This window comes from Oncorhynchus nerka, linkage group LG4, assembly GCF_034236695.1.
Source record: "Oncorhynchus nerka isolate Pitt River linkage group LG4, Oner_Uvic_2.0, whole genome shotgun sequence".
In the NCBI taxonomy this organism is placed as follows: domain Eukaryota; kingdom Metazoa; phylum Chordata; class Actinopteri; order Salmoniformes; family Salmonidae; genus Oncorhynchus; species Oncorhynchus nerka.
The window spans coordinates 32,524,344-32,549,263 of record NC_088399.1 but is presented as its reverse complement, the minus strand read 5'-3'; the positions used below and the strand labels follow the sequence as shown (position 1 = coordinate 32,549,263).

General features: G+C 43.3%; 1 protein-coding gene across 1 annotated transcript in view; it reads left to right on the top strand.

Annotated features, from left to right (window-relative positions):
- The first annotated feature begins 16,211 nt into the window (after positions 1-16,211).
- Positions 16,212-24,920, top strand: part of LOC115122248 (ephrin-A5b-like) — an 88,147-nt gene continuing 79,438 nt past the window's right edge. Inside the window, exon 1 of the mRNA XM_029651446.2 lies at positions 16,212-17,296. Within this exon, the coding sequence (XP_029507306.1) occupies positions 17,187-17,296 (110 nt within the window). The 5' untranslated portion in view covers positions 16,212-17,186. The remainder of the gene's footprint in view (positions 17,297-24,920) is intronic.

Below are 24,920 nucleotides of genomic sequence, written 5' to 3'. Positions count from 1 at the left end.
ACTTTTGTATATATAATGGATTATTGAAGGCCCTGTCATTTCTGTGTATGGCCTAACAGTATATAGAGCCCAACCACATCAGTTCACCATGCTGCTCTGTGCTTCCAAAGGAATGTCTACCCAGGCTTCTCAGCATTACATGGCTGGATAAAGTAAACCAGCCTAAAGCTTTGAATCCTGCTTAGGGCTGAGACTGTGAGATCCAGGGCCTGGGAAGAACAGTGCTGGCCTGCAAACACACATACACAACCCAAGATGCTACTCCTGCTTACAGTAAGACTGGCTGCTTCTACTGGGCATCACCAGACTGCTGACCGAAGGGGATGTTTGGATTAGCCTCTCAGAGAGACTTTTGAGACTTACTGTAAGGCCTAAGAGGCTGTGTGTGTGATTGTGTGTGTTCGAGTTAGAAAAATGTATTATAGTATCACTCCACAATGATACAATAATTGACAACACAAAACACACATTTCAAAAATGTAAACACATTGTGGACCACTCAGAAATAGTTTTGAGACATCAAAAACAATCGTATTCAAACATGGTACAGTGTTTACTTTGGCATCATCTATAATACATCACATCATTTATACATTGGTTTGAGTTATTATACATTAGGTAGTCTATACGCATGTATGCATTAACAAAACGCTAAGTACAGTAGATAAATGAACACTCAGGTACTCATAAAGAAACGTCTCCATTGGAGGATAAGGTGGCATGCTTTGAACACTCAGGTACTCATAAAGAAACGTCTCCATTGGAGGATAAGGTGGCATGCATTGAACACTCAGGTACTCATAAAGAAACGTCTCCATTGGAGGATAAGGTGGCATGCTTTGAACACTCAGGTACTCATAAAGAAACGTCTCCATTGGAGGATAAGGTGGCATGCTTTGGCGCAGGCATTTACATTATTGTCATCTGTTACATTACATGTCAGTCCAGCCAGACTGACAGAAAAAGATCCTCCCTAATGTCGTTATATAACCCTCAGTAGAGCGAAGCATGAGCTTTGTGTGCCTGCATATGCATGTGTGCACTGTGCATGCTTGTGTGTGTGTGTGCCTGCATGCATGTGTGCACTGTGCAGGTGTGTAAACACCAGCCTTTTATAAGATGATGGACTCCCCTCCATTTCATGCTGAATTCCTTTCTGCCTTGATGCGCTAATGTGCTCCTAAAATGGCTTCCCTCCCCTGTTCTCAAACCCAAGTGCCTGCAGTCCCAAAGCTTTTGTTCCACTTTCCATAAAAAAATCCAACACTGCATTTTTGCCTGTTTTTCTGCCCAGATTTCCCCCTCAGCATCATATTAATCAGCCATACCATCTTCCACGTTCCTCTAAGATCACATTAGCATTAGTTACATAAATATTGACACTGAGTACATCTGGTTGTTTTGATCAACATTATATTGAAGTAGGTCAATGTAAATGCATTACCCTGGCCCCCCAGTGCTGTCCTCTGCAGAGTGACCTTTGATGTTCTATGGTAATTCTCTCAATGCAGTCAACAGGATTTCTCGCTTCGATTTTTAGCTAGAATACATGGATGCAGTATGTATTTTAGTAACATGAACAAGTCTCATCTATATGTTATGGTAGAGTAGAGCTGTATGAATAAGGCATTTTAGTAACAATCTGATAGTGTGATGTCACACGGTGTTGTGAGAGAGATAGACATACAATTTCCCTGAAGAAAACACATCCACAAAGACTGCACCCCTAATCATCCAAAGCATAATGGAATGATGAAACAAGAACTGATTAGGGAAGAGAGATAATTCCATGCCTATAAGGACACACTGTATTACTTTTAATCTAATATCCATGATATTAGTCTGAAATCAAATATTTACTTATTTTGTTCTGCAGGTCACACAGCTCTACATATGGTAACATTTCTGATCCACCTCAATCGTCAAAACTCTTCCAATTTGGAGAGTTCGGTAGTCCCATGTCTTAACTGCTGTTGTCATCAAATTAATTATAACTCATCTTCTTGTATTCTCTCTGGTCTTGGGGCATAAAATAACACGTGGACCAAATAAAGAAATCACCATATATGATGCGTACACATTAAATAGAACAAACAGTATTTGTCACAATGTTTAATGATTTTGTAGCTTGCATTTGCAAACATCATTAGTGTTTTATACTCCTGCTGTGCAGAAGCGCAGACGTTCACTAATATCACCACTGTGTATGCAAAACCATGTCCTCTATCAGTCTTAGAACAGTGTGGGTTCTTCCTCTGCACCACCAACTGAGATACACGTCTATGTCCAAACTCAACTCTCTCCATCTTATCTGTCTACACTGATGATGTTATTTCTACCAAGATCATTGTGTCAGTAACGTGGAAATGGATGATGCATGATGGCTATAGATGGTCAGGTTGCGACAACACTCTGTCTGTGTTATTACAGTAGCCTCTCTCTCTCTCTCTCTCTCTCTCTCTCTCTCTCTCTCTCTCTCTCACACACACACACACAGTGTAGGGATCCTGTAACAAGTCCTATTTGTTTGAGCAGAAGAGGACAGGAATATTCACACAAAATCACAAAAGCCCAGAGAAAGTTTATTTCACAGACTCCTTCCTTGTGCTCCTCCAGATGCTTGTTTTCTGTAACTGAATCTCCCCATTTACATTGTTAGAACTATTTTGTCTCTTGGGTTATTTTTCCATAATGCACCAGGTTATGCTGTTACACCCAAGGGTTTCATAAAAGCACATCTTGTTATGACATCATACCTGTAAACATGTTAACCCATTCTAACCAATCATGAATCCTGTAGAGATGCACTCTTTTTTTTGTTCTTATTTTTTTTATTTCACTCCCTTTTCAATCTTGTCTCATCGCTGAAACTCCCCAACGGGCTCGGGAGGCGAAGGTCGACTCAGGCATCCTACGAAACCTGCCTAACCCGCTTCTTAACACCCGCCCGCTTAACCCGGAAGCCAGCCGCACCAATGTGTTGGAGAAAACACCGTCCATCTGACGACCGGGGTCAGCCTGCAGGCGCCCGGCCCACCACAAGGAGTCACTAGAGAGTGATGAGCCAAGTAAAGCCCTCCTGGCCAAACCCTCCCCTAACTCGGACGATACTGGGCCAATTGTGCGCCGCCCTATGGGACTCCCAATCATGGCTGGTTGTGATACTGCGATGTAGTGCCTTAGACCGCTGTGCCACTTGGGAGGCCCAGAGATGCACTCTTGACTAGGATCAAAACCCCCAACAATCCTTAAAAAACTCTTTTCATATCACTTTTCCTCAGACTAAGGATGAGAATCCGAAAAATACATGTATCCATATATGAAAGCTATAGCTTTTGAGGCACTGCAATTATTGTGAATGGGTGTCTGTATAAGGGCCGTGTGGGTCTTACGTTCATTAGGGTTGAAGGTCTATCCGTCTGTGTGTGAAAGTGTTTGTGTTAGGGTTAGGGGTTGTATCCCTCTTTGACAGTGAGCGTTATGGGGTAGGGGTAGGCTCAGTGTCAGCGGTTGTTCAGTTTCTCCAAGTGCCGGGTTTAGGCTTTGAGGTCACCTCTCCCTCTGAAGGCACTGTGGGCCGAAACAGAGTGTTAGGGTTGGGTAAACTCACAGGGAGCGCCTGATTGCCAGAAAGAGCCTTTATAAAGGGCAAAAGCCGAGGCTTGGTTCTAATCACTGGGATATCAAATGTAGCCAATGTCCCCTCAGAGAGCAAACAAGAGGCAGGTCGTGATCCCTGACTTGGTGGTGCTAAAGGTCGGTGCGCTCATATGAAACGAAGAGCTATTAACAGAAAGATCATCGCTAATGAGGACCCTTCTCTGCATAGACAGAGAGCCCAGGCTGTGGAATGTGGACTTTTCATACACACAGGGGAAAGGTTATTAGGAACAACTTTTATGAGGAAATGTAATTACTGGATGAGTGATTGTTGTCCATGTATTAGATTTGTCAACATTTCTGACAAGAGGTTTATGGAGTTTTCTTTCTGCCAATGCTTTGGTTGTGTGTGATTCTTGTTTGTGCATGGACATGTGCATGTGTGTGGATACTTTAAAAGTTAAAGGATCTATTGAACCCTGTCCTGCCATGGCCTGCCCTGCAGTGACCCAATCTCCCAACCAGGAGGCGCTGCTCGCACTGTGAATCTATGGGGACTGGGACTAGGACCAGAATGAAGACGAAGATGATGTAATCTCTTTCAAGTTTGTGAGCCTTTCTCATGATCTCAGAGCACACATATCCTGGCTCAGTAGCAGAGGCTGAATACAAAGTGAAAGAGTACTGTGTGTGTGTTGATCCCAACTGAAACAGAGTGGAACAGCCATGTCATCACTCCGCGCCCAGACCATGCGTTCCCATGGGAAAAGTTACAAAGAGCTGCTAAAAATGAGTGGGGCACATTCTGTGTGCCTCACAGTCACGAGAAGTCACAGTCACTGGACACAAGCTATAACAGTTGAGCGCTTTGCTGAGGTCTACAGAGTTTCTCTCCTAATTATCTCTCTCTTTCTCTCTTTTCTCTATCCCTCTATTTCTCTCTCTCTCGCTCTCCTATTTTATTTGATTTCCCTTCACCTTATAAAAATTCAGTGGAGATTACTGTGCCAATTAAGAGTTTATTGATGGAATGAATATCCTAGTTCTCTCCTCATAGTCTGAACTGCTTTATTAGTTTGTCGTAAGAAGGTTTCAGTGTGTTTACTTGAAGTCCCTGATGACAATGAGACAGAGGTAGCAGACAGTCACTAGCGGAGCCATTCTCTGTGAGAACACAACCAAACCCCTTTGGCCATGAGATAAGTGTTTACCTTCTCCGTTTCTCAGGTAGTAAACATTGATTAGCTCAAGTGTATTAGCTTAGCTTATTTAGCACTTTGAGCACACATACAGTCGGAACAAGCCTTCTCTTTAAAAATGTAACTAGGCAAGTCAGTTAAGAACAAATTCTTATTTACAATGACGGCCTACCCCGGCCAACTGTGCGCCGCCCTATGGGACTCTCAATCACAGCCAGGTGGGATGCAGCCTGGATTCAAACCAGGTATTGCAGTGACCCCTCTATTACTGAGATGCAGTGTCTTAGACCACTGCGCTACTCGAGAGCCCAAACACACACGCACGCACGCACGCACGCAAACATGAATGTACATGTACTCACATCTCAGTCCGGCTGGTCCATGTATCTATGCTGTGGTCCTCCTGACAGTTGTAGTATAATGGATAGTTTGGGCGGTAAAATAAACAGGTTGAGGGGTCAGTCTGGGTGATTTATAGCCTGTAGGATGAATCACCTCCTCTTTCAGGGAGGGGGTCACCATCCCCATCACCATCCCCATCAAATCCTTCCGTTTCACTGAGCAGCGGAGTAATCTGTGGATTCAGCTGTGACCTCACTAACCTAGTGTCTGAAGCCACCAACAGAGCCTGAAATGGGCTTCATCTGTCCTCCTCCTCCTCACTTTGTCCAGCTCCATCAGACAGCTGTATGCCAACGCCACTCACACATGCACAGCTACATCAGCCACATGGCGTACAGTGTAACATCCATTTAACAGTAATATACTATCAACCAGTCAGAGTGTGGGTACCAGGGTTTGAGATTAGTTCCATGGTGTCAACTCAGAATGACACACATATGCAAATGTATGTGTTGACGGAATTGGAGTGGAATTTAGCCCACATGGGTACACCATCTCCACACCCTGCAAACTCCATAAGATACTTCTGCTGGTCAGACACTGAACTGTGGCCTATGTATTGCACTGTGAACCACACACTTCATCAATGGTGACAGAGACATTACTCACTACTTATTCATTCATACGTATATACATGGTAGGAATGTGTGCCAGTCTTGCTGCTGGTCACCAGACCTTGTCATTCGATTACAGGTCACACAAATCTAAGTGGCAGCCAGTGACCTGAGAGAACAGAAACACAGCCGAGCCAAAGCCATATGACAGTCAGGAAGCGAGGTCCGGAGAGAGCAGAATCTGGCCTGTCACCGACTTACCGCATTACCTTCCTCAATGACAAGGTCGGTTTGTGATGATTCAAATAGTCTGTCTGCTTCCCATAGAGATTACAGTGTGAACCCAGTTCCAGTCAACATAGCAGCAGATCTCACTTGCAAGGTATGCAAGGGGAAACAAGTGGTCACGTCTGGGCAACGCCACAATCTCAGCCACCATGGATGTCCAGGTGTGACGTGAGAAGCCTTCGTCATCCCATAGATAAGGTTGTTATCATGGTAACATATAGGACAGCAGCGGACTGGGCTCTACTCAGCCCCAAATCATATTGACAGGAAATGTGTCGCCTGAAATGAACTGTGAGATGGTTGTGGCCCGCCCCGTGTATCATTCTAGGGCGTGGTTGTGAGTGTTGGCAGCTGATACAGGTTTTCTCAGGCTCAATCAGCCAAGCTGCTTGAGGTAAAAGGGATCAATACTTTTCATTTTGAAAACAGAGGTGATACCGAGCGGAGAAAGACTGACTCCTCACTCAGAGTTGACAATAAGAGGCAAGAAGAGGCACATTATTTTAATAATTGTGATGTTTCATCTGCTTGTCTCTCTTATCTCCTGGCTTTAGAGACAGAGTTGGCTTTGGAAAACGCACCAGAAAAAAGTTCAGAGAATACTTATGTTCAGAAATGAGTGCAAAGTGATGCTCAATTCTGTCTGAGCTGAGAACATATTATTGTTCATGCAATTTGGAGACAGGGAGATGTGTATACATCATATGCAAACTCCCACTGTTTTCCTGACCCAAGCACGCACGCACACACACGCACGCACGCACGCACGCACGCACGCACGCACGCACGCACACACACACACACACACACACACACACACACACACACACATAAACACGACCTTCTGCAATAATAATACAAATAAAATGAAGCCGTTTTAGGATCACACACCAGATAGGTGCAGGGAAATGTGTTGGTTTACAGAGTCAGCCATAGCAGTACGGCACCCTTGGAGCTTATAGGTCTAAGTGCCTTGCTCAAGGGCACATCAACAAATGTTTCACTTTGTCGGCTCTGGTATTTGAACCAGCGACCTTTCAGTTACTGGCCCAAAGACATGTACTGCTGAAGCCATCATGGTCCAAAGAGTGTATCATAACCATGCCCAGATCTAATTTGACCATTTAGTTGAAGGAAGGAGATTGAAATTGCGACAGCATTCATCTTCCATCACAACTGGCAGAGGGGGAAACAACAATAGCCCGCTCAATGTATTATAATTTTATTCAGATCAAATTGAAAAATGTAATCACAGTCATATTCATAAAGTGCCAATAGGCGAGGGAGGAAATGCAGTCATAATAGTTCTGCTGCTGCCCCTCTGATTGTTCTACTGTGTGTCTGACATGCTCTCTATTACAGTATAGTCACATACACTCTTAGAAAAAAAGATGCTATCTAGAACCTAAACGGGTTCTTCAGCTGTCCCCACAGAGAACTCTTTGAAGAACCCTTTTGGGTTCCATGTACAACCCTTTTTTTTTTTTACATTAAACCCAAAAGGGTTCAACCTATATCTACAGCATACTTATCTGTATTCTGAAACAATTTCAATGTGTATAGCATATCCACACAGTATATAATTTAATTTCATATAATTATCATATCTAAATTTACACCTACAAATGTACAAATTATAAACTGTAACACTGTGACCTACAGGATTAGATCACTCTCCTTCCATTTGTCATTGTCAAATGAAACTCACATTTAGACCAGAAAATACCAAAGTATGATTTCAGAGCTGTTCTCCCACCACAGAACAGACATGGTTGTTGAGGAAAGGACCTGGTCGAGCTGGGCCAGAGCGACTAGTCACCGTGACCCGGCTCTCACCTTATCCTCATTAGAGTCTCACTCTAACCCAGGGGAGCACGTTTCATAGTCTCCTGTGAAAAGAAAACACAGCCCTGTTAAAGCCCCTTCTCCTATGTGTGTGTGTGTGTGTGTGTGTGTGTGTGTGTGTGTGTGTGTGTGTGTAAGCCTCTGGGGAGCACAGCTGGAGGAGGAGAGGTGAACCACAGCTCCACTCAGACTGTTGCTGATCCACAGGTCATAACAATCGTTAACAGTGACAGTGAGGTCATGTGTGTGGTGTGTCACTCTCTCACACTGTGTGTGTGTGTGTGTTTATGTGAATATATGCAAATGACTATATGCATCTGCTTGAATGGTTCAAAGGATGGCTGTGCGCTACAGTTTAAGTCTTCCATTATTTCTCATCATGTAGGCCAAAAACATTTTATGTAGTACTGCTATGCTATGCCGAATTAAAGCAACCTAGTCTGAACCATTTACCTAACCTCACACACTGGACATTGTTTTTTTCTGAGATATCGGGGTGTAGAAGAGGAACTTAATCTTTGTAACTAGCTAACGAAGCCCACTATGGGAATCCATTCATAGCATGGTACACTATCCAGGTCCTCCCTCTCCCCATGACTGTGGTCCTGTTCTTGCCTCCTCCTATTCACCTCTCACTGCATTATTACAGTCATGTGACCAATGTGGGACACAAACCAGGGGTGAAATTGAATTTGTTCACTGTGCGTACGAAAGCATGGGTTCTCCTCCCAAAAACTCTGCCCCCTGTGTATACCTTAAGGTGCACCTCTCGGTTTGCCCTTAATCCCCATTGATTGTTCACCATATGAGCGGCTTTAGGATTCCCTGGGAGATTAATTTAACAAATACACCACCTTCGGGGGACTTAAGATGTGTTCAAAGATAGTTAAAGATTCATAAAAGATGTGGCTATAAAGACATTAAAAAAAAATGATTGGATGAACAAAACAAATGAACACACACATAGGGTTACATCTTATATCGTGTGTTACTCTCTCACCACGACTCGCCTAAATCCGCATGGGAATAAGGACAACTCAAGAAATGAACTTGTATGAAAACTGCAAGAGGCTAGGGATATAACTAATAGATATTTAAAGGTTTAGATGACTGTTTCCAGAATGGTTTCCCATCAAATAAGAATAACTGCAGTATGACAATGAAATACAACCATACACTGACTGCAATTTGACTTGGATGTATTACAAATAGAAATGATCGGTTACACAACACAATCAATGGACATGTGTATAGAAATAAAAATAGAAAACCTCCGGTGATTAGAGTCCACGCTTATAAAACTCAGTTATTGACACTGTTCGACATAGCCAACTGGCAAACTATAGTAGGCACACTGTGGAGCCCAACAAAGACATGACGAATGATCCAGCAAAAGGAATGGAAACCCAATGTTACTCACGGTACCGAACTCCCTGAAACAATAATTCCAAGGCCGATGCCCATCTATAACCCATGGCGGAAAATGCCCTGCATGCAACAGAAGAGATGTCCAGGGGCCTCCCGAGTGGTGCAGCGGTCTAAGGTACTGCATTGCATTGCTAGATGCGTTACTTCAGACCCAGAGTCATTCCCAGGCTGTGCCACAACCGGCCTTGGCCGGGAGTCCCATAGGACGGCGCACAATTGGCCCAGCGTCATCCGGTTTAGGGGAGGGTTTGGCCAGAGGGGCTTTACTTGGCTCACCGTGCTCTAGCGACTCCTTGTGGTGGGCCGAGTGCCTGCAGGCTGACTCCAGTCACCAGTTGAATGGTGTTTCCTCCGAGACATTGGTGTGGCTGGCTTCTGAGTTAAGCTGGCGGGTGTTAAGAAGTGTGGTTAGGCGGGTTTTGGAGGACGCATGACTCCACCTTTGTCTCTCCCGAGCCCGTTAGGGAGTTGCAGTGATGAGACAAGATTGAAATTGGGGAGGAAAAGGGGGATAAAATGCAAAATAAAATAAAAGAAGAGATGTCCAGGTCACGAAATAAGTCCTCAACTCATCTCAAAACAAAACCGTCCTCTTGAACTCTCAATCTGATAAAAACCTAGGCTAGCTCTTGTTGACGTGACGATGGCTAAGTCCTCCACAGCAGGTGAATTCAAGTAGGTTCGATAGATTTGTAACAGGTAAGTAAAACTAAGCAACAGTCTGTTTGCTAATTCAGTTCATAATCTCTTCAGATGTAAAACTTTAAACTTAACAACGGCAGCATCCGTGTCTCTCTTCTAACATCTTGAGCAGAAACGTAAAAGTCTCCCGTGCCACAGCAAACCCAGAATTCACACGATTGGCCGTTTGCTAAACCAAACCAGGTTACTTTAGTTTACTGTAACGTAAAGGTTAAAAAAACTAAGTGGACATCACATTACAGAATTCAAACAACAGTGACTGTCAAACGATTTACATGTTGTTTCTTTGTAGTTTGCACATGAAAGTAAACACATTTGTTTGATGCCCTTTCCCTTTCCCAATGCAATTAGAAAATAGGCTCAACAGCAAAAGCTGTAGTAAAACAAAGTGTTTCCAATAAATGGTTTTAAAAGGGTATTACACTTTTATATATTGAATGGGAATACATGTCAGTTGTATGCCTTAGAACTGTGAAATAAGCTCATGAATAAGATAAATAAGATGGTCTTGACTTCCAAATGGCTAGTCTGGCCTTTCCATATGGACCATTCAGTGTTTCACCTGGCAGGCTGCTCCATCTCAAGGCTTTAATAAAACGATCCTAAGGCCATAACAGAAGACTCGATCCACTCACTCCTATGAGGTCTGACTCCTATGAGGTCAATACTGCCGCACTGCTACGGGAGTATAGGATCATGCACTACCCATACTCACTGCAGTTGTATTGAGCATATACCGCTACATGTATTTTGTGTAGTTAAAATAACTTTGTAGGATATTGTACAACTCTTACACCAAACAATGTAGCACATGTGTAACAAAAATACTGTTTCATGGATTTTTTAAAACTGGCCAGCAGCGCTAGTAGACTACAATTTGAAAAGAGAACAAAATGACTCTTGCCGGCGGGCTCGTTGGGCACATTGTCTACAAGTCTGAAAAGTATTAGCCACAGGCTAGAGGGGTATCTTAATTTCCCTCCATGGCTGTATCATAGCCTTACATCAACATATCTTATGTTCTACAGTGTACCTTTGAATAGGCATTCTTATTAAGCCTAGATTTTTCTAAACCAATTTTGGGCCCACTATACATGTGTGACCGGAGCACAAGGCATGTGTTTTCAGAGCGTGTTTTGAAGGCCAACTTTGGATTCTCTTCTTAATTGAAAAGTGTCTGTTTCATTCACACACAGCCGATTGGCCATCCCCAAGGAGGATCAGGTATCTGTCGGAAGTGAAACCAGACATTCATATTCCTCCATGTATTCCCTCCTGTTCTCCCCTAGACCCTGTCAGGCCTGGATCACGACCCCGCGCCGCATGATCCCCTCTCCTTTCATTGGACAACTGATGTCCCTTCAACACTAGTGGCCTCAGATCAATTTTACACCGCTTTGAGTTTTCTTAATTTACACATCTAATTCATAACATCTCCCTACAGTCCTGTTATGAACAAGTACCTACTTCAACTTGAGACTCTTCAGATCAAAGGGCAATGAATAAAAGCGGGCAAAACTCATTTCTAGGCCTTTTCATTAAGGAGGTTTAGATGTGTGTTTGAGTGTATGATGCATAATTAATCAGTTATTACAGATTGGCAAACACAAAAGCTGCTTATAAGGGTAATTCCATGGCTGGGCCATTTTGTGCTTTGTTTCAGAGCTGGATCAATCTCTATTCGGTCATCAGAAGCAACCAAAACCCCAGACAGACTGTATTAAACCTGGGTGTGGATCAGTAGTCTCCTAGTGTTTTAGGGGGCCTGTATGACATTTTAAACCACTCAACAGTGCACAATTTTGTATTCTTAGAACAAAGCTGATCTTATATTGTGTCCTTGAACAAAGCTAATTTCACTTAACAAACTGTATAACTGATGAGAGAACAATGTCATCAGTGGACAGAGGGTAATATGAATGTATGAATGAGCTGATGATCCTACCAGACGAGCTAAAGACCTTCTATGCTCACTTCGAGGTTAGAAACACTGAACCATGCATGAGATCACCAGCTGTTCCGGATGACTGTGTGATTACGCTCTCCGTAGCCATTGTGAGTAAGACCTTTAAACAGGCTAACATTCACAAGGTCGCAGGGCCAGATGGATTACCAGGAGGCGTACTCAGAGCATGCGTTGACCAGCTGGCAAATGTCTTCACTGACATTTTCAACCTCTCCCTGACCCAGTCTGTAATACCTACATGTTTCAAGTAGACCACCATAGTCCCTATGCCCAAGAATGCCTTGAAATACTTTGAAAGGCTGGTAATGGCTCATATTAACACCACCATCCCAGACACCCTGGACCGACTCCATTTCGCATACTGCCCCAATAGATCCACAGATGACGCAATCTCTATTGCACTCTGCACCGCTGTTTCCCACCTGGACAAAAGAAACACCTGAGAATGCTATTCATTGACACAGCTCAGCGTTCACCTTTGCAGTGCCCTCCAAGCTCATCACTAAGCTAAGGACCCTGGGATTAAACAACTCCCTCTGCAACTAGATCCTGGACTTCCTGACGGGCTGCCCCCTATTTTTGGATTATTTATCGTTTTATTCTCTCTGCATTGTTGGGAAGGGCCCGTAAGTAAGCATTTCACTGTTAGCCTATACCTGTTGTTTACAAAGCATATAACAATGATGAACAAATCAAATGATTCTACTATGTGATATGTGACTGCTTGAGGCTGATTGGCTCTGACCCACTCTTACTCTCCAATGTAGAAATCTGGAAATGTATAAATTTGGTGAGAACTTCCCCCACTGAAATAGCTGGCATTCCAATGTCAGCAGTCCTAATTTTCTTTACAGTGACTTTAAACAGCAAAGCAGTAGTGGCTCACAGGCATTACTGACCTTGGATCAGGGAACCATCACTTATGAAAACATGTATGGAATGAAGTTATTATTTTGTCCATAAACATGCAAGGCATGTGTGTTTGTGTGTGTGTTTCTGTGTGTATGTTTGTATTCCAGAGGTCATGTATAGAAAATAGTTCACCTAGGTGCCACACACAGACCTGTAAGTGCCAGCTCAACATGAATGGATCAGACCTCCCATAGCTTGCATCTCATATACAATCCTCTCTCTGAACTTTTGTTACTCTACCACTTGTGTATTTTCAGCCTCTCTCTCTCTCTCTCATTAGAGGCTATCCGTCGTCTTACCTCTGCTATAGTCTTGTATGAGCTGGGTGGCCAGCTGGAATGGGTCACAGTGGAGTTTTAGACAGAGGAGTGATGGGGAGAGATCAAGAAATAAACTGCTCCACCGGGGGAGAGATAAACATTTACTTTTCCATGAGGAGCTAGCATTAGTATGACACGGAAAGAGGAGGAGAGAAAGGGGGGAAAGAGGCGAAGACAAAAATGTAAGAGAGAGAAAGAAAGAAAGAAACGAAAAGACAGAAACATTTCCATTCATCATTCAGTTTCTAGCATAGATCATATGACCATCCTTTGTCATGACTCTCCAGGTATTAGCCAGGCAAGAACAACACAGCAGTAAACCAAACTCAGGGTAACCCAGCTCTATGCTGTGTCAAACATCTTCAATACCCACCAATTGGTGGACAGGGAGATGTCCCTCAGTGAATTCATAACCATTACAGTGGAGATTATCAGAGGATATGAAATGTGTTGGGGGAATCTGGTTTTATACACAGCTACAATGTGATTACTGCCTGCTTATCCCTTGCTAATGGATTAGGACTCTAGGGGCATTATGAGTGTAAAACACATTGGATAGCAATGAGCTATGAGGAATATTTATAATCCACAGAAAAAAAGGTCAAAACAAGCCCTTTCCCCATCGCTGTCCTTTGTGTGCAATCTCTGTCAGTTGTGCAAGGTAGATCCAATCTCCTCCTTCTCCCTCTGTGTGTGTGATATGTACATGTAGTTCATATGTGGAGACAGGCAGAGATCACATTTCTTTGTGTGTGTGACAGAGGCAGCCACGCAAGATCATGAGAAAGAGAGGACATTAGAACACGACGCTGTGTATCATTGCATACTGCAGCCCTGACCCTAATTTATAATGAGTCCATTGTCTCTGGTAACATGGATGTATATGGGGTGTAAATGAAGAAGGACAAGCGCTATAGGGGGATGATGAGGTGGTTAAGGCTTGGATTAGTCTATTTGGGTGAGAGGCTGGGCCTGTTGGTGTGACCAATACATACGCATCACATATACCCAGACTGGTCATGTATCCAGACTGGTCATATATCCAGACTGGTCATTTAGCCAGACTGGTTATTTAGCCAGACTGGTCATATAGCCAGACTGGTCATATATCCAGACTAGTCATATAGCCAGACTGGTCATATAGCCAGACTAGTCATATAGCCAGACTGGTCATTTAGCCAGACTGGTCATATAGCCAGACTGGTCATATATCCAGACTGGTCATATAGCCAGACTGGTCATTTAGCCAGACTGGTCATATAGCCAGACTGGTCATTTAGCCAGATTGGTCATTTAGCCAGACTGGTCATATAGCCAGACTGGTCATATAGCCAGACTGGTCATTTAGCCAGATTGGTCATTTAGCCAGACTGGTCATATAGCCAGACTGGTCATATAGCCAGACTGGTCATTTAGCCAGACTGGTCATATAGCCAGACTGGCCATTTAGCCAGACTGGTCATTTAGCCAGACTGGTCATATATCCAGACTGGTCATATAGCCAGACTGGTCATTTAGCCAGACTGGTCATATATCCAGACTGGTCATTTAGCCAGACTGGTCATTTAGCCAGACTGGTCATATATCCAGACTGGTCATATATCCAGACTGGTCATATAGCCAGACTGGTCATATAGTCAGACTGGTCATATAGCCAGACTGGTCAACCAAACAAAAACGGTGTGAGTTAAACACAATCCAAAGAGGACCATATTACACAAATTGTCCTGTGTGATTGTGCTAATAGTTTGTACATAAAAGTCCCTTCTTAGATTTCCTATTCCTAGGCTATTTATTCTGCAAAAATATAGTGTTTGCCTTATTACCGGGCAACATGTGTGAGTGGGATCTCAACCTTGGAAAGTGCATGTGACTATGAAAGAGCTAAATTCAATTCCAGCTGGAACACTGGCCATGATAATGGTTCTCAGTAGTTAATGGTACTCAAGAGTTAATGACTGTTTTGAGGGTTAGGAATGTTGAGATATTCTTGATCCTGAACGATTAATGACTGCATACTGTTCTAGTTGACTATCCAGGCTTTGAGATGAGGTTCCTTCGTGGTACTGGTTATACTAGGAATTATCTTTGACACACCAGACCCTCCTGTGTCTAGTACTGCCTTAATGGACCTCATGCTGTCTCTCGGATGGCATGTTACTACAATAACAAGAAAATACCTTAACAATAGGCCCTACTACAGGCCTATGATGTTATACCTAAAATAGTAATATTGATCAAATAATATAGAACACATATCAAATGCCTTTTGTTTACCTGGTCTATGATCTAATTACTTAATTTATAACCTACCTTTCTGCTATCCAGGAAGCGCTTCTCCTTATCTCCACTGCGGGGCGCCAATAAACATTGAAAGGCTAGTGCGTAAAGCATGTCAAGGGCGCAAACCGATAAGATGGCGAACCAGTCTGACAGGCTACAAAATCTACAAGACAGAAACATTTAGCAAATGCCCTTGCCCAATGTTTGAATTTTGAATGCGTAGTAGGCAAAAATTAACAAATATTTGGGTAAGTAATGCAGTGCACTGCGTTTACATCTTTATCAGAACTGTTCATTATTAGACACACAGTGGCATACCTCATGGAATTGAATAGGATCAAAAACTGTAGTAAATCAACTCCTGGAGGATTTCAGTGGTTAGTTGTAGCATCATTTTCCACAATTTTGGATAATGCAAAACATTGTTGATTTCAAAATACTTTGTGTGCGTAAAGACAGTATGGACCTCGGTGAAAGGTGTAAACCTGTAAGCCGACATACAGAGCAGAGCTAATATCAGATCGTTCTTATCTCGTTTAGGATCCGTGGCCCTAATACCTAGTAGGTCTACCTTGTGAAATAAATGATCTGTCGCTTGAGGAAGCAGATGTACCTCCTCATGAGGAGGGATGTTGTTTTTGTAAGCGAAACGCCCATCATTCACATTTCAAACCAATGAGACTGTGCGCAAGCCTGAAACCGTACCCGCGAACGCACAGTGGGGAAGCATGCATGCATGGCCGAGCCGGCGCTGCGCTGACTTGGTTTTCTTCAGGCCGAACTATACGACTTTCCACCGAGCCTGCTTACATTTGCCTCGTTTCATGCGACACATCGAAGTATCTCCGTCCATGCTGAGGTTTTTATAAACTCGTTTTATGCCACGGCACATTTGAATGACTCCGGTCCGAGTAAGGAAAGAGCTGATCCTTGTTATCCAGCCGTGACAATCCAGCGACAACGCCGAAGACACGGACACAGATCCGAGGGAGGACAACGTCAAGGAAGACACGGAACTGTCTGTAGCGCACAGGTTCTTTGGAGTTACTTATTATTCCAAAGTTCTAGAACAATTGAACAGATTTATGCATGGACTACCCTGTTATTACCTTTAATATCAGCAATTATATAGCCGCGTAACCTATAGTTGCAGAAACTATTAGTGCGCAAATAAGAGTTGTTCCGAGGAGATCATTATTCCTCATTGTGTTTAAACGGCTATTCATGGTAGACCCACTGAAGGATACCTTTTTTAAGGCTCTAAATTCATGTGTATAATATTTGTGGCATTCCACATCTGCGGTTGAAGATGCGCTTGTTGCTATGAATACATTATATGAGCATTGACTGAAATAATATTTATTTCAAACGGACCCTCAACTAATATTGCAGCAATTTTTTTTCACCGATTGCAATTATTTTGTATTCCACAAAAAACTGATTGTGCTTTTCTAAAACTGAATGCAAATACTGAACTTTTTCCAAATGTCAATTCAAGCTTCAGCACAATAACTTCCTCGCGAAGTAATCCAATCAGTTCGTTATAACCAGAGAGGAATCAACTGAGATATAAGGCAATTATCATTTAAAAGCCTTCAGATGGGAATATCATTTCATTCTGTCTGTTCATTCGAATAATTCTATCGCGCGAGACGCTGCATCGAGAGGGACTTTGGCGCAGGTGGAAATGATCCTGTTCGTTTCCCTGGTGTTATGGATGTGTGCATATGGCCAAGAGCCGGCGTCCAAGGTGGTGTCCGACCGCTATGCCGTCTACTGGAACCGGACCAACCCCAGGTGAGTCTCGTGCGTAATCGCAAATTGTGTCAAGGACGGGCCACGGGTCACCAACTTCATGTGGCATCAACTTCATTGTTGACATAGGTTAGAGGTGGATGGCCCCTGGACCATATATGACATTTGTAACAGCATTTCATCATGATTCATTGATCAATGGTCACTTGGCAATAGCCTATAAACATACATTTTATCGGCAATAATCTACAAAAATTGTATGTTGGGTGACATACATGTTATCTAAAAAAAACAACGCTTCTCATCAATAGTGTTTTATATCCTTACTGTAAATACACCAGAATGATTATCCATAGATAATATTATCCTGGTTCTGCTGAATGCGCCGAAAAGGGTTTTCCTTGTAGGCATCCTTAGCTATAATTTTACTAATGGAACATTACGTGTCTTATCTCTTTAATGAGATAAATCGAATGTTAGTGTGATAATTTAAGATATTATGTGTTGCTGTGGCGGATTGTTACCGCGTCCACTTTTAGTGCGTCGGCAGTAGGAAAATTATTCGGTTAATTTCTGTTAGAATTCTTTGCGACTGTATCCCAGTGTCGATTAAACCAATGGCTGTACATATGAAGCGTTAAACATCTAAAATGTTTCCTTGAATGAAATTAAATATTATCTGCCAGTTTGACTTGGAAAAATATAAGGCGTTTTGCTTATGACGCACATAAACTGCAAGCTTGTGTGTGCTTATAACATGTAATTGAAGCCTTTGCATGTCGTTCTACAATAAAATTCACAAAATATTTAGTAGTAGGTTAGGTTGCCATCTGCCGTTTCTATTTTATTCTAATTAGTTAAAGTTGCCAATTAGTGTGTTCACAAGGGTAAAGCAATGGCTTCATAATAGCTGGAATGGCCCACTGTAATGAATGGGCAGATATGACTTCTATTTGACAGAGGTGCTAATTGTGAATTTCTAATCCCATCAACCCTACAGCTCTGGTAACTCAACAGTTATTCACACTGGATGACTTGCACCTCAGCAAATAGTTTGTAGTATGAGTATATCACTTTGTTTTGTGTCATACTTAACACATCACCACCATTGTACCTGATCAGATTTTTTCCTGACAGTTATAGTATCGACATGACTCCTCTAAATAGTTTGTTTTTACTTGGGGAGAAGAAACTGGTCCTTTGGGGTGATTTGCATTGCACAGAGTCAACAGGTGACGCTGTACTTGTTTGTCTTTCTGTGGTAACTCTGAGGTAAAGTGGGTGCAATGAACTAGTTAGGAGACGGCAAGTAGCCTAGTGGTTAGAGCGTTGGGCCAATAACCGAAAGGTTGCTAGCTCGAATCCCCAAGCTGACTAGGTACAAATCTGTCGTTCTGCCCCTGAACAAGGCAGTTAACCCACTGTTCCTAGGCCATCATTGTAAATAAAAATAGGTTCTTAACTGACTTGCCTAGTTAAATTAAAAAGAAAGGGAACAGCTGATATATAAACGCAAGTGTGGCGGCTCTTTTCCTGAAACAGATAACATCTTTGATATACTCCCATAGTGGCCTCAGCTCATTCCTATAGCTCCTGCCAAAAAAAAAAAGGAAAAGCTTCCCAACTTCCCAAGTCCTGCTCCTCCGTTGCCATGCCCCCCGTCCATGCTCCCCCCACACCCAGTGTGTGACAGACAATGAGGGGAACACAGAGGGGTATTTCAGCAGTGGCCCAGGCCCAGCGTGGTGCATGCTCCTGGGAGAGATACACACATGCTGAGGTCACACACTCTGCGGTAACCAAACTGGCCCTGGGATAACCATCACAGAGCGGCACAGAGGGGACTGTAGTTAGGGTTAAAGCTGGGGCAGAACCTACCTCTCCTCTGAGGCTCTGTGACGGCCATGCAACGGCACCCTGCCTGGGTTTTGTCTGAGGAGAATAGCGCTCCTCTGGTAAATAAATAAGTAACTAAATGACTGTCTCCTTTTTCTTATTCAGGGGCCTAATCCAAACCCGACCCCGCAGTATAATGTAACCGTGCACCATGCAAAGACTCGGGGGCCCCTGGCCCTGCCGTATAATGTAACCATACTCTGTGTTAGACCTTGGGCCCCTGGCCCCTGCTGGGTAATGTAACCATACTCAGCCATCAGAGCTTGCAGCCTGCTGGGGTATAGTCACAACTTCCAGATGAGGCTTTTTTTATGACCACAGGAGAAAAACAGCACCCAATGCAGTAGTCCTGCAGTCCATACTCAGCCATTCATGAAATCCCCTACAGGGACTCTGAAATTGAAATGGGAAGTGACTCGTGAAAAATGGAAATGGTGAAGACATTTTCACGTATTTTATATTGTCTCAAACACATGTAGGTTGATAATGGTGTCAAGTTTGTTGCAAGCTTAATAAACATTATTCCTATTTTCCTCCCAAAACCTCAACATTCTGATGCACTTAGTTGATTCACTCAAACAGTGGGATTCAAAAGCAGTGGAGCAGGAGTTTAACTATGATGATGATTCAGTCATGCTTGGAGGTACAAATTCCTCAATTAGTGACAGTGAGGCGCTCAAGTCATTATAATCTCCTTAATTAAAAAAAATGAAGTGCTTGAATGACACACAATCTGGTTGAGGAGACATAAAACCACTGAGCCACAATGAATATTATAAGTGAGAGTGTTTGACTTGTTATTTAAAAATGATTTGATTTAAAGACAGCATCATTTGAAATGCCCATCTTTAAAATATGTGCTATATATATTAGTAGTAATTAGCTAAAGAAGACATAATATAATGTCTTTTAAGGATGGGAAGAGACGGGCTGCGGTGTCTTTGAATGGATGTTGGTTAACACAAATAAAGGTTAAATAAAAATAACCAAATAAAAAACATACATGTGTGAATGCTGTGTAAATGTAGGTAATACAGGGTTGAGGGGCCACGCAGGCATTTTCTTCAGTAATACTCTGTTCATACATGTGTGAATGCTGTGTAAATGTAGGTAATACAGGGTTGAGGGGCCACGCAGGCATTTTCTTCAGTAATACTCTGTTCATACATGTGTGAATGCTGTGTAAATGTAGGTAATACAGGGTTGAGGGGCCACGCAGGCATTTTCTTCAGTAATACTCTGTTCATACATGTGTGAATGCTGTGTAAATGTAGGTAATACAGGGTTGAGGGGCCACGCAGGCATTTTCTTCAGTAATACTCTGTTCATACATGTGTGAATGCTGTGTAAATGTAGGTAATACAGGGTTGAGGGGCCACGCAGGCATTTTCTTCAGTAATACTCTGTTCATACATGTGTAATTAACAACAAGATGAGTAAATAAAGTAAATGATCGGCTTATTGCCCATTAATCAGTTGGCATTAGACAATTCCCCACCTGGCCTGTATTAAGTTTGATAGTTGCTTCATTAAAACCGTCAGGCTCCATATGGGACACATGCACCCATCGCCGTGGCGAAGGTGTTTATTTGTTGCTGATAGGTGGGATCAGTGAAGAATCAGGGCTGAGTTCCGTCCCTAATCTTCCTGCTGTTTGTGTCTCCGATGCCATGGAAACCGATACCCTTCCTCATCAAAGAGCCTCATTGGGGTGGGACTAACGACCTGACAGCTGGGGAGAGGGATTCCAGCATTCTACAAGAGCACTGTCACCCCAGGGGCTGCAGTTTAAGCTCCGATAATGCCCCTCAAAGCTTTCTACAACAGATGTGACATATTTCTGTTGAAGACAATCAAAATACTTTCATCTATTTGCCTTGTGGTCAACTACTCTGGTAGCTGTGGTAACTATCCGGCGGTGATCAAAAGTGCTCGTCCTTTTCTGAGGAAATTGTTGGATGTAGTTATACTCTGATTTGATTCTGCAGTCCTTTAGCGGACACTTAAGAAATGTGAAAATGCCTCCGTGGCATCTCTTTCCACCTCATAACATCCTTGCCCTGACAGACACAGATAGTTCTCCACTGAGCGAAATGACCTTGGCCGTTTGCTTTCTCTATTCCGGCACATTTTTAATCTCCACTTAAGAAACAATACACCATTTTTCAGTTTGTGGCAAGTTGATGTTGTGATAGTTTCCCAGTGGCATTGAGAGTTGCTCGGTCTGCATTGTTCAGAGTGTTTACCCTCGCTTTTCCCCCTCAGCCTTTTCCCGGCTCCCTGCTGCGTGGTTCCGCTTGGATTAAAAACGGACACATAAAAGCAGCCGAGTCCAAATATTGACTGGGTCTCAGGACCGCAGCCCTCTCCCAGCCCTGGCTCGGACAGTGTGAAAGGACACTATTGTTCCTATCGTACTCAGCGGCCCATGGCCAGCATGCTCTTAGAGAGAGACAGACAGAAAGAGGGAGGAGAGGTGAGTGGCAGAGAGAGAGAGGTAGTTGTGACGGACTATTGTGAGGGTGAATATGTTACGAGGCGAAGGGGAAGGGGCACACAGTCACAGGGTTAACAGAAGCTTCCGGAGAGGGGTCACAGGGTTACACAGGGAAACAGTGGCCATGCCATGGGTCCCCTGCATGAGGTCAAAGCCCGTATTTCCACCCCTGCCCCGGCTTAGCCTGCGGATGGAGACAGGCATGTTGCAGCCATCTTCTCAGGGATGTCTTGGCGTCAGAGAGTGAGGTGATATATTCTGGCCCTCTGTGAAGAGGAAAATAGTCCTCCTGTGGAGAAAGCAGCCAGGTCCACTTCTCTGCGACCCTGCACGCAGAGAGAGAGCTGCCTTGCCTCTGTTGCTCTTTTCAAACTAACAAGGCTGCCTCTGTTTGACTGACAGCAACTAAAGTCGGTGTCTTGTTGGTGAACATTTATTGTGTTTACTGTGTGTAGGTAAGGATTTCTTTGTTACCTTACAGCAACACTCAATATTCATAGCGCCACACAATGAATCCTTTGGATTTGGATATAAGGTGTTTGCCATGCTGTTTCTGTTAAGATTTGTATAGATCACATTCTCAGCAGCTTCTGTAAACTTGTTTTCAGTTAATTCTCGATCGGTGTTATAGCTCAGCAAGTCGGCATCCTCCATTTCATATGCGCGGGTCAGCCAATGGATTAGAGACAACCCTCCAGTCCCTAATCTCCAAGTCTCACTCCAGCGCTCCAAGGTTCACTTTTCTGCCGTTTCTTAAGGTTTAACTCTCGACTGGGCTTTTTGTGTGCTGTTTAAATGTGAGTGGGGAAATGGCATCCCTGTGTCTTTGTAGGCACCGGTGACGGTATTAGCAGAGAGGCTCTAAGGGGCTTAAGAGGTCAGTCTCCCTTTGTGTGGAGACACAAAACACTTCCTGTGGGACCCTTCACCCTGCTCTGTTCTTCCCCCAGAAAGCCAGGGCCTGCCTGACCATTCACATTAATCAGGGCCAGCCCCTAATGACTGCAGTAAAGCCTCTGGAACTGCTGCTAAAAGGCCTCCTGACAGACAGACAGACAGACAGACAGACAGACAGACAGACAGTATAGCGGTGGCCTGGGAAAGCTGCTGTATTGACGGCCTCTATGCACCACACTCTCTATCAGTGTGGTGAGTGGCTATCTGGGCTTCCTATTACACTTTAGCAGAACAAGCCCATGAAAGATAACTTTATACAGCAGGCCAAGGCAAAGATAATGAAAATGGACTCCACAAAGAGAATCCACAAAGAAAGTGTAAGGTCTGAACACTTTAAACTACAGTTAGCTGTATTATCTACTGTGTGCCTCCTATTACAGAACATTCCCTAAGATAAAGGAAATGATGGCTGTATGTTGCACTGCAGGATTCAAATGGATCAAATAAATGGATAGAACAAATTGGCTGAGTACAATTCAGGGGAAGATGGATAGAGAGAGAGAGAAAAGCAGAAAGAGAATTGGAATGATCTCCTCTGTGTTCTGTCTCCTCTCCCTCTGAGCACAGCAGTTCTCTCTGCAGCTGGAGTACCTCGAGCCAGGTTAGTCAGAGATGACTGGTTCATCCTCTGTCTTTAGTTAGTAATGATTGTTGTAAGTAGTGCTCAGTCTGAGGTAGCTCCAGAAGGGTGTGGTCAGCCATGACGGCTGTTTTAGTGTTGCTGGAATCGCCCCAGTTCTACTGATGGGGAGGGACGATGGCAGGGCTGTCTCTCCAGTCTATGGCACACAAGTGGCACCAATCAAGCATATTGGCACGCAGAGCTGTATATAGACCCTAGTATAATCTATTCAAAATGAATCCAAATTGAAAGGAAAGTATGCACGATGTAAAACAAATGTGACGGTACAGCCAAGCATCCGTGAAATGCTTCTGGAACTTCATTTGGTTCAATGTGGCTTTTGAAATGACAGAAAAAGATAATATCCCTCTCCATGAGGCAATGTTTCCCTGTGTCATTGGTGGCAAACTTTTGGAGAGGAAAAAATATGTTTTGCTTCTACAGAATTTCTACTGTGATTGCATCAGACTTTTCCAATCATGATTTTTTAAACCAGAGTAGATGAAGAGTATATGTTTTTTTTAATTGACATTATTCATAAGACTCAAAAAAGAAATCTGATGATAGTGTTACGTTCCCCAGCAAGAAAACCCCAAAATGGCACTCAAACAGAAGATGGAACTAACAAAGAGTCACTGACCAACAACCAAAACAAAACAGGTGTGGTTTTAGGAGGGGTTCTGATGGGAGTGTCCGCTGAAAGTTGACTAGCAACAATAAGTGGAATCTAAGACCCACCATGGGCGCCAACCAAATTTGCCCAAGGAGAAGGAAACAAAAGAAAAACCCACACCAAATTTAAAGACAGGAAACAAACCAAAAAGGTGGAGCAAAACAACATCAGGGAAATCAGACAAAGGAATGTTTTTCTATAAATAAAAATAGGGAGCACCTCCACATTCATCAAGACACCTGGGGCACTGGGCCAGCCACTCTTAGATAGCACCTGGGCCAGCACAGGTGAATCACCTTCCCACTAACAAGATGGCAACCAACACAGGTGTAACACATACTGACTAACGAGGTGACACCAATCGGTGCGCCCTATGTGCTGAAGAGCTATACATGCTAAAGTCCAAACCTAAATAGAAAAACCAAAGCAGGTAATAATATCTTTACATTTATCAATGTTCTTATCCAGAACAATTTACAGGAGCAATTAGGATTAAGTGCCTTGCTCAAGGTCACATCAACAGATTATTCACCTAGTTGGCTCAGGGATTCAAACCAGCAACCTTTCAGTTACTGGCCCAACGCTCTTAACCCCTAGACCACCTGCCACCCCCTTGTAGCATTATTTTCCATAGCATTCCAGAACATGTCTAGGGTGTTGTCAGTGTATGCCGTAATCTTTAGCATAGTTGTGTCATTTCAGGCACCCGTGGACAAATTAGGTAAAGTGCATTGATAATGTGATTTTTTTTAGTCAATACAAAAACCACAAGTGACATTTAGATGTGTGGAAAGAACAGTGTTATTTTCATGAACTTGTTGTCACTTTGCGGGACTTTTAGTGTGGCTTACTGGCCCATGGAGACAGAGGGAGTTTCCTCCTGTATTTGAGCATGCTTGGTGCTTTGGGACCCTGAAATATTAAAAAGCTGTTTGCGATCTCACAGTAGAGCCTGGACACGCAACCAGAAGAAATCCAGGTCAGGACCACCGTGACTTTAATGCAGGGGTCGACATTTAGT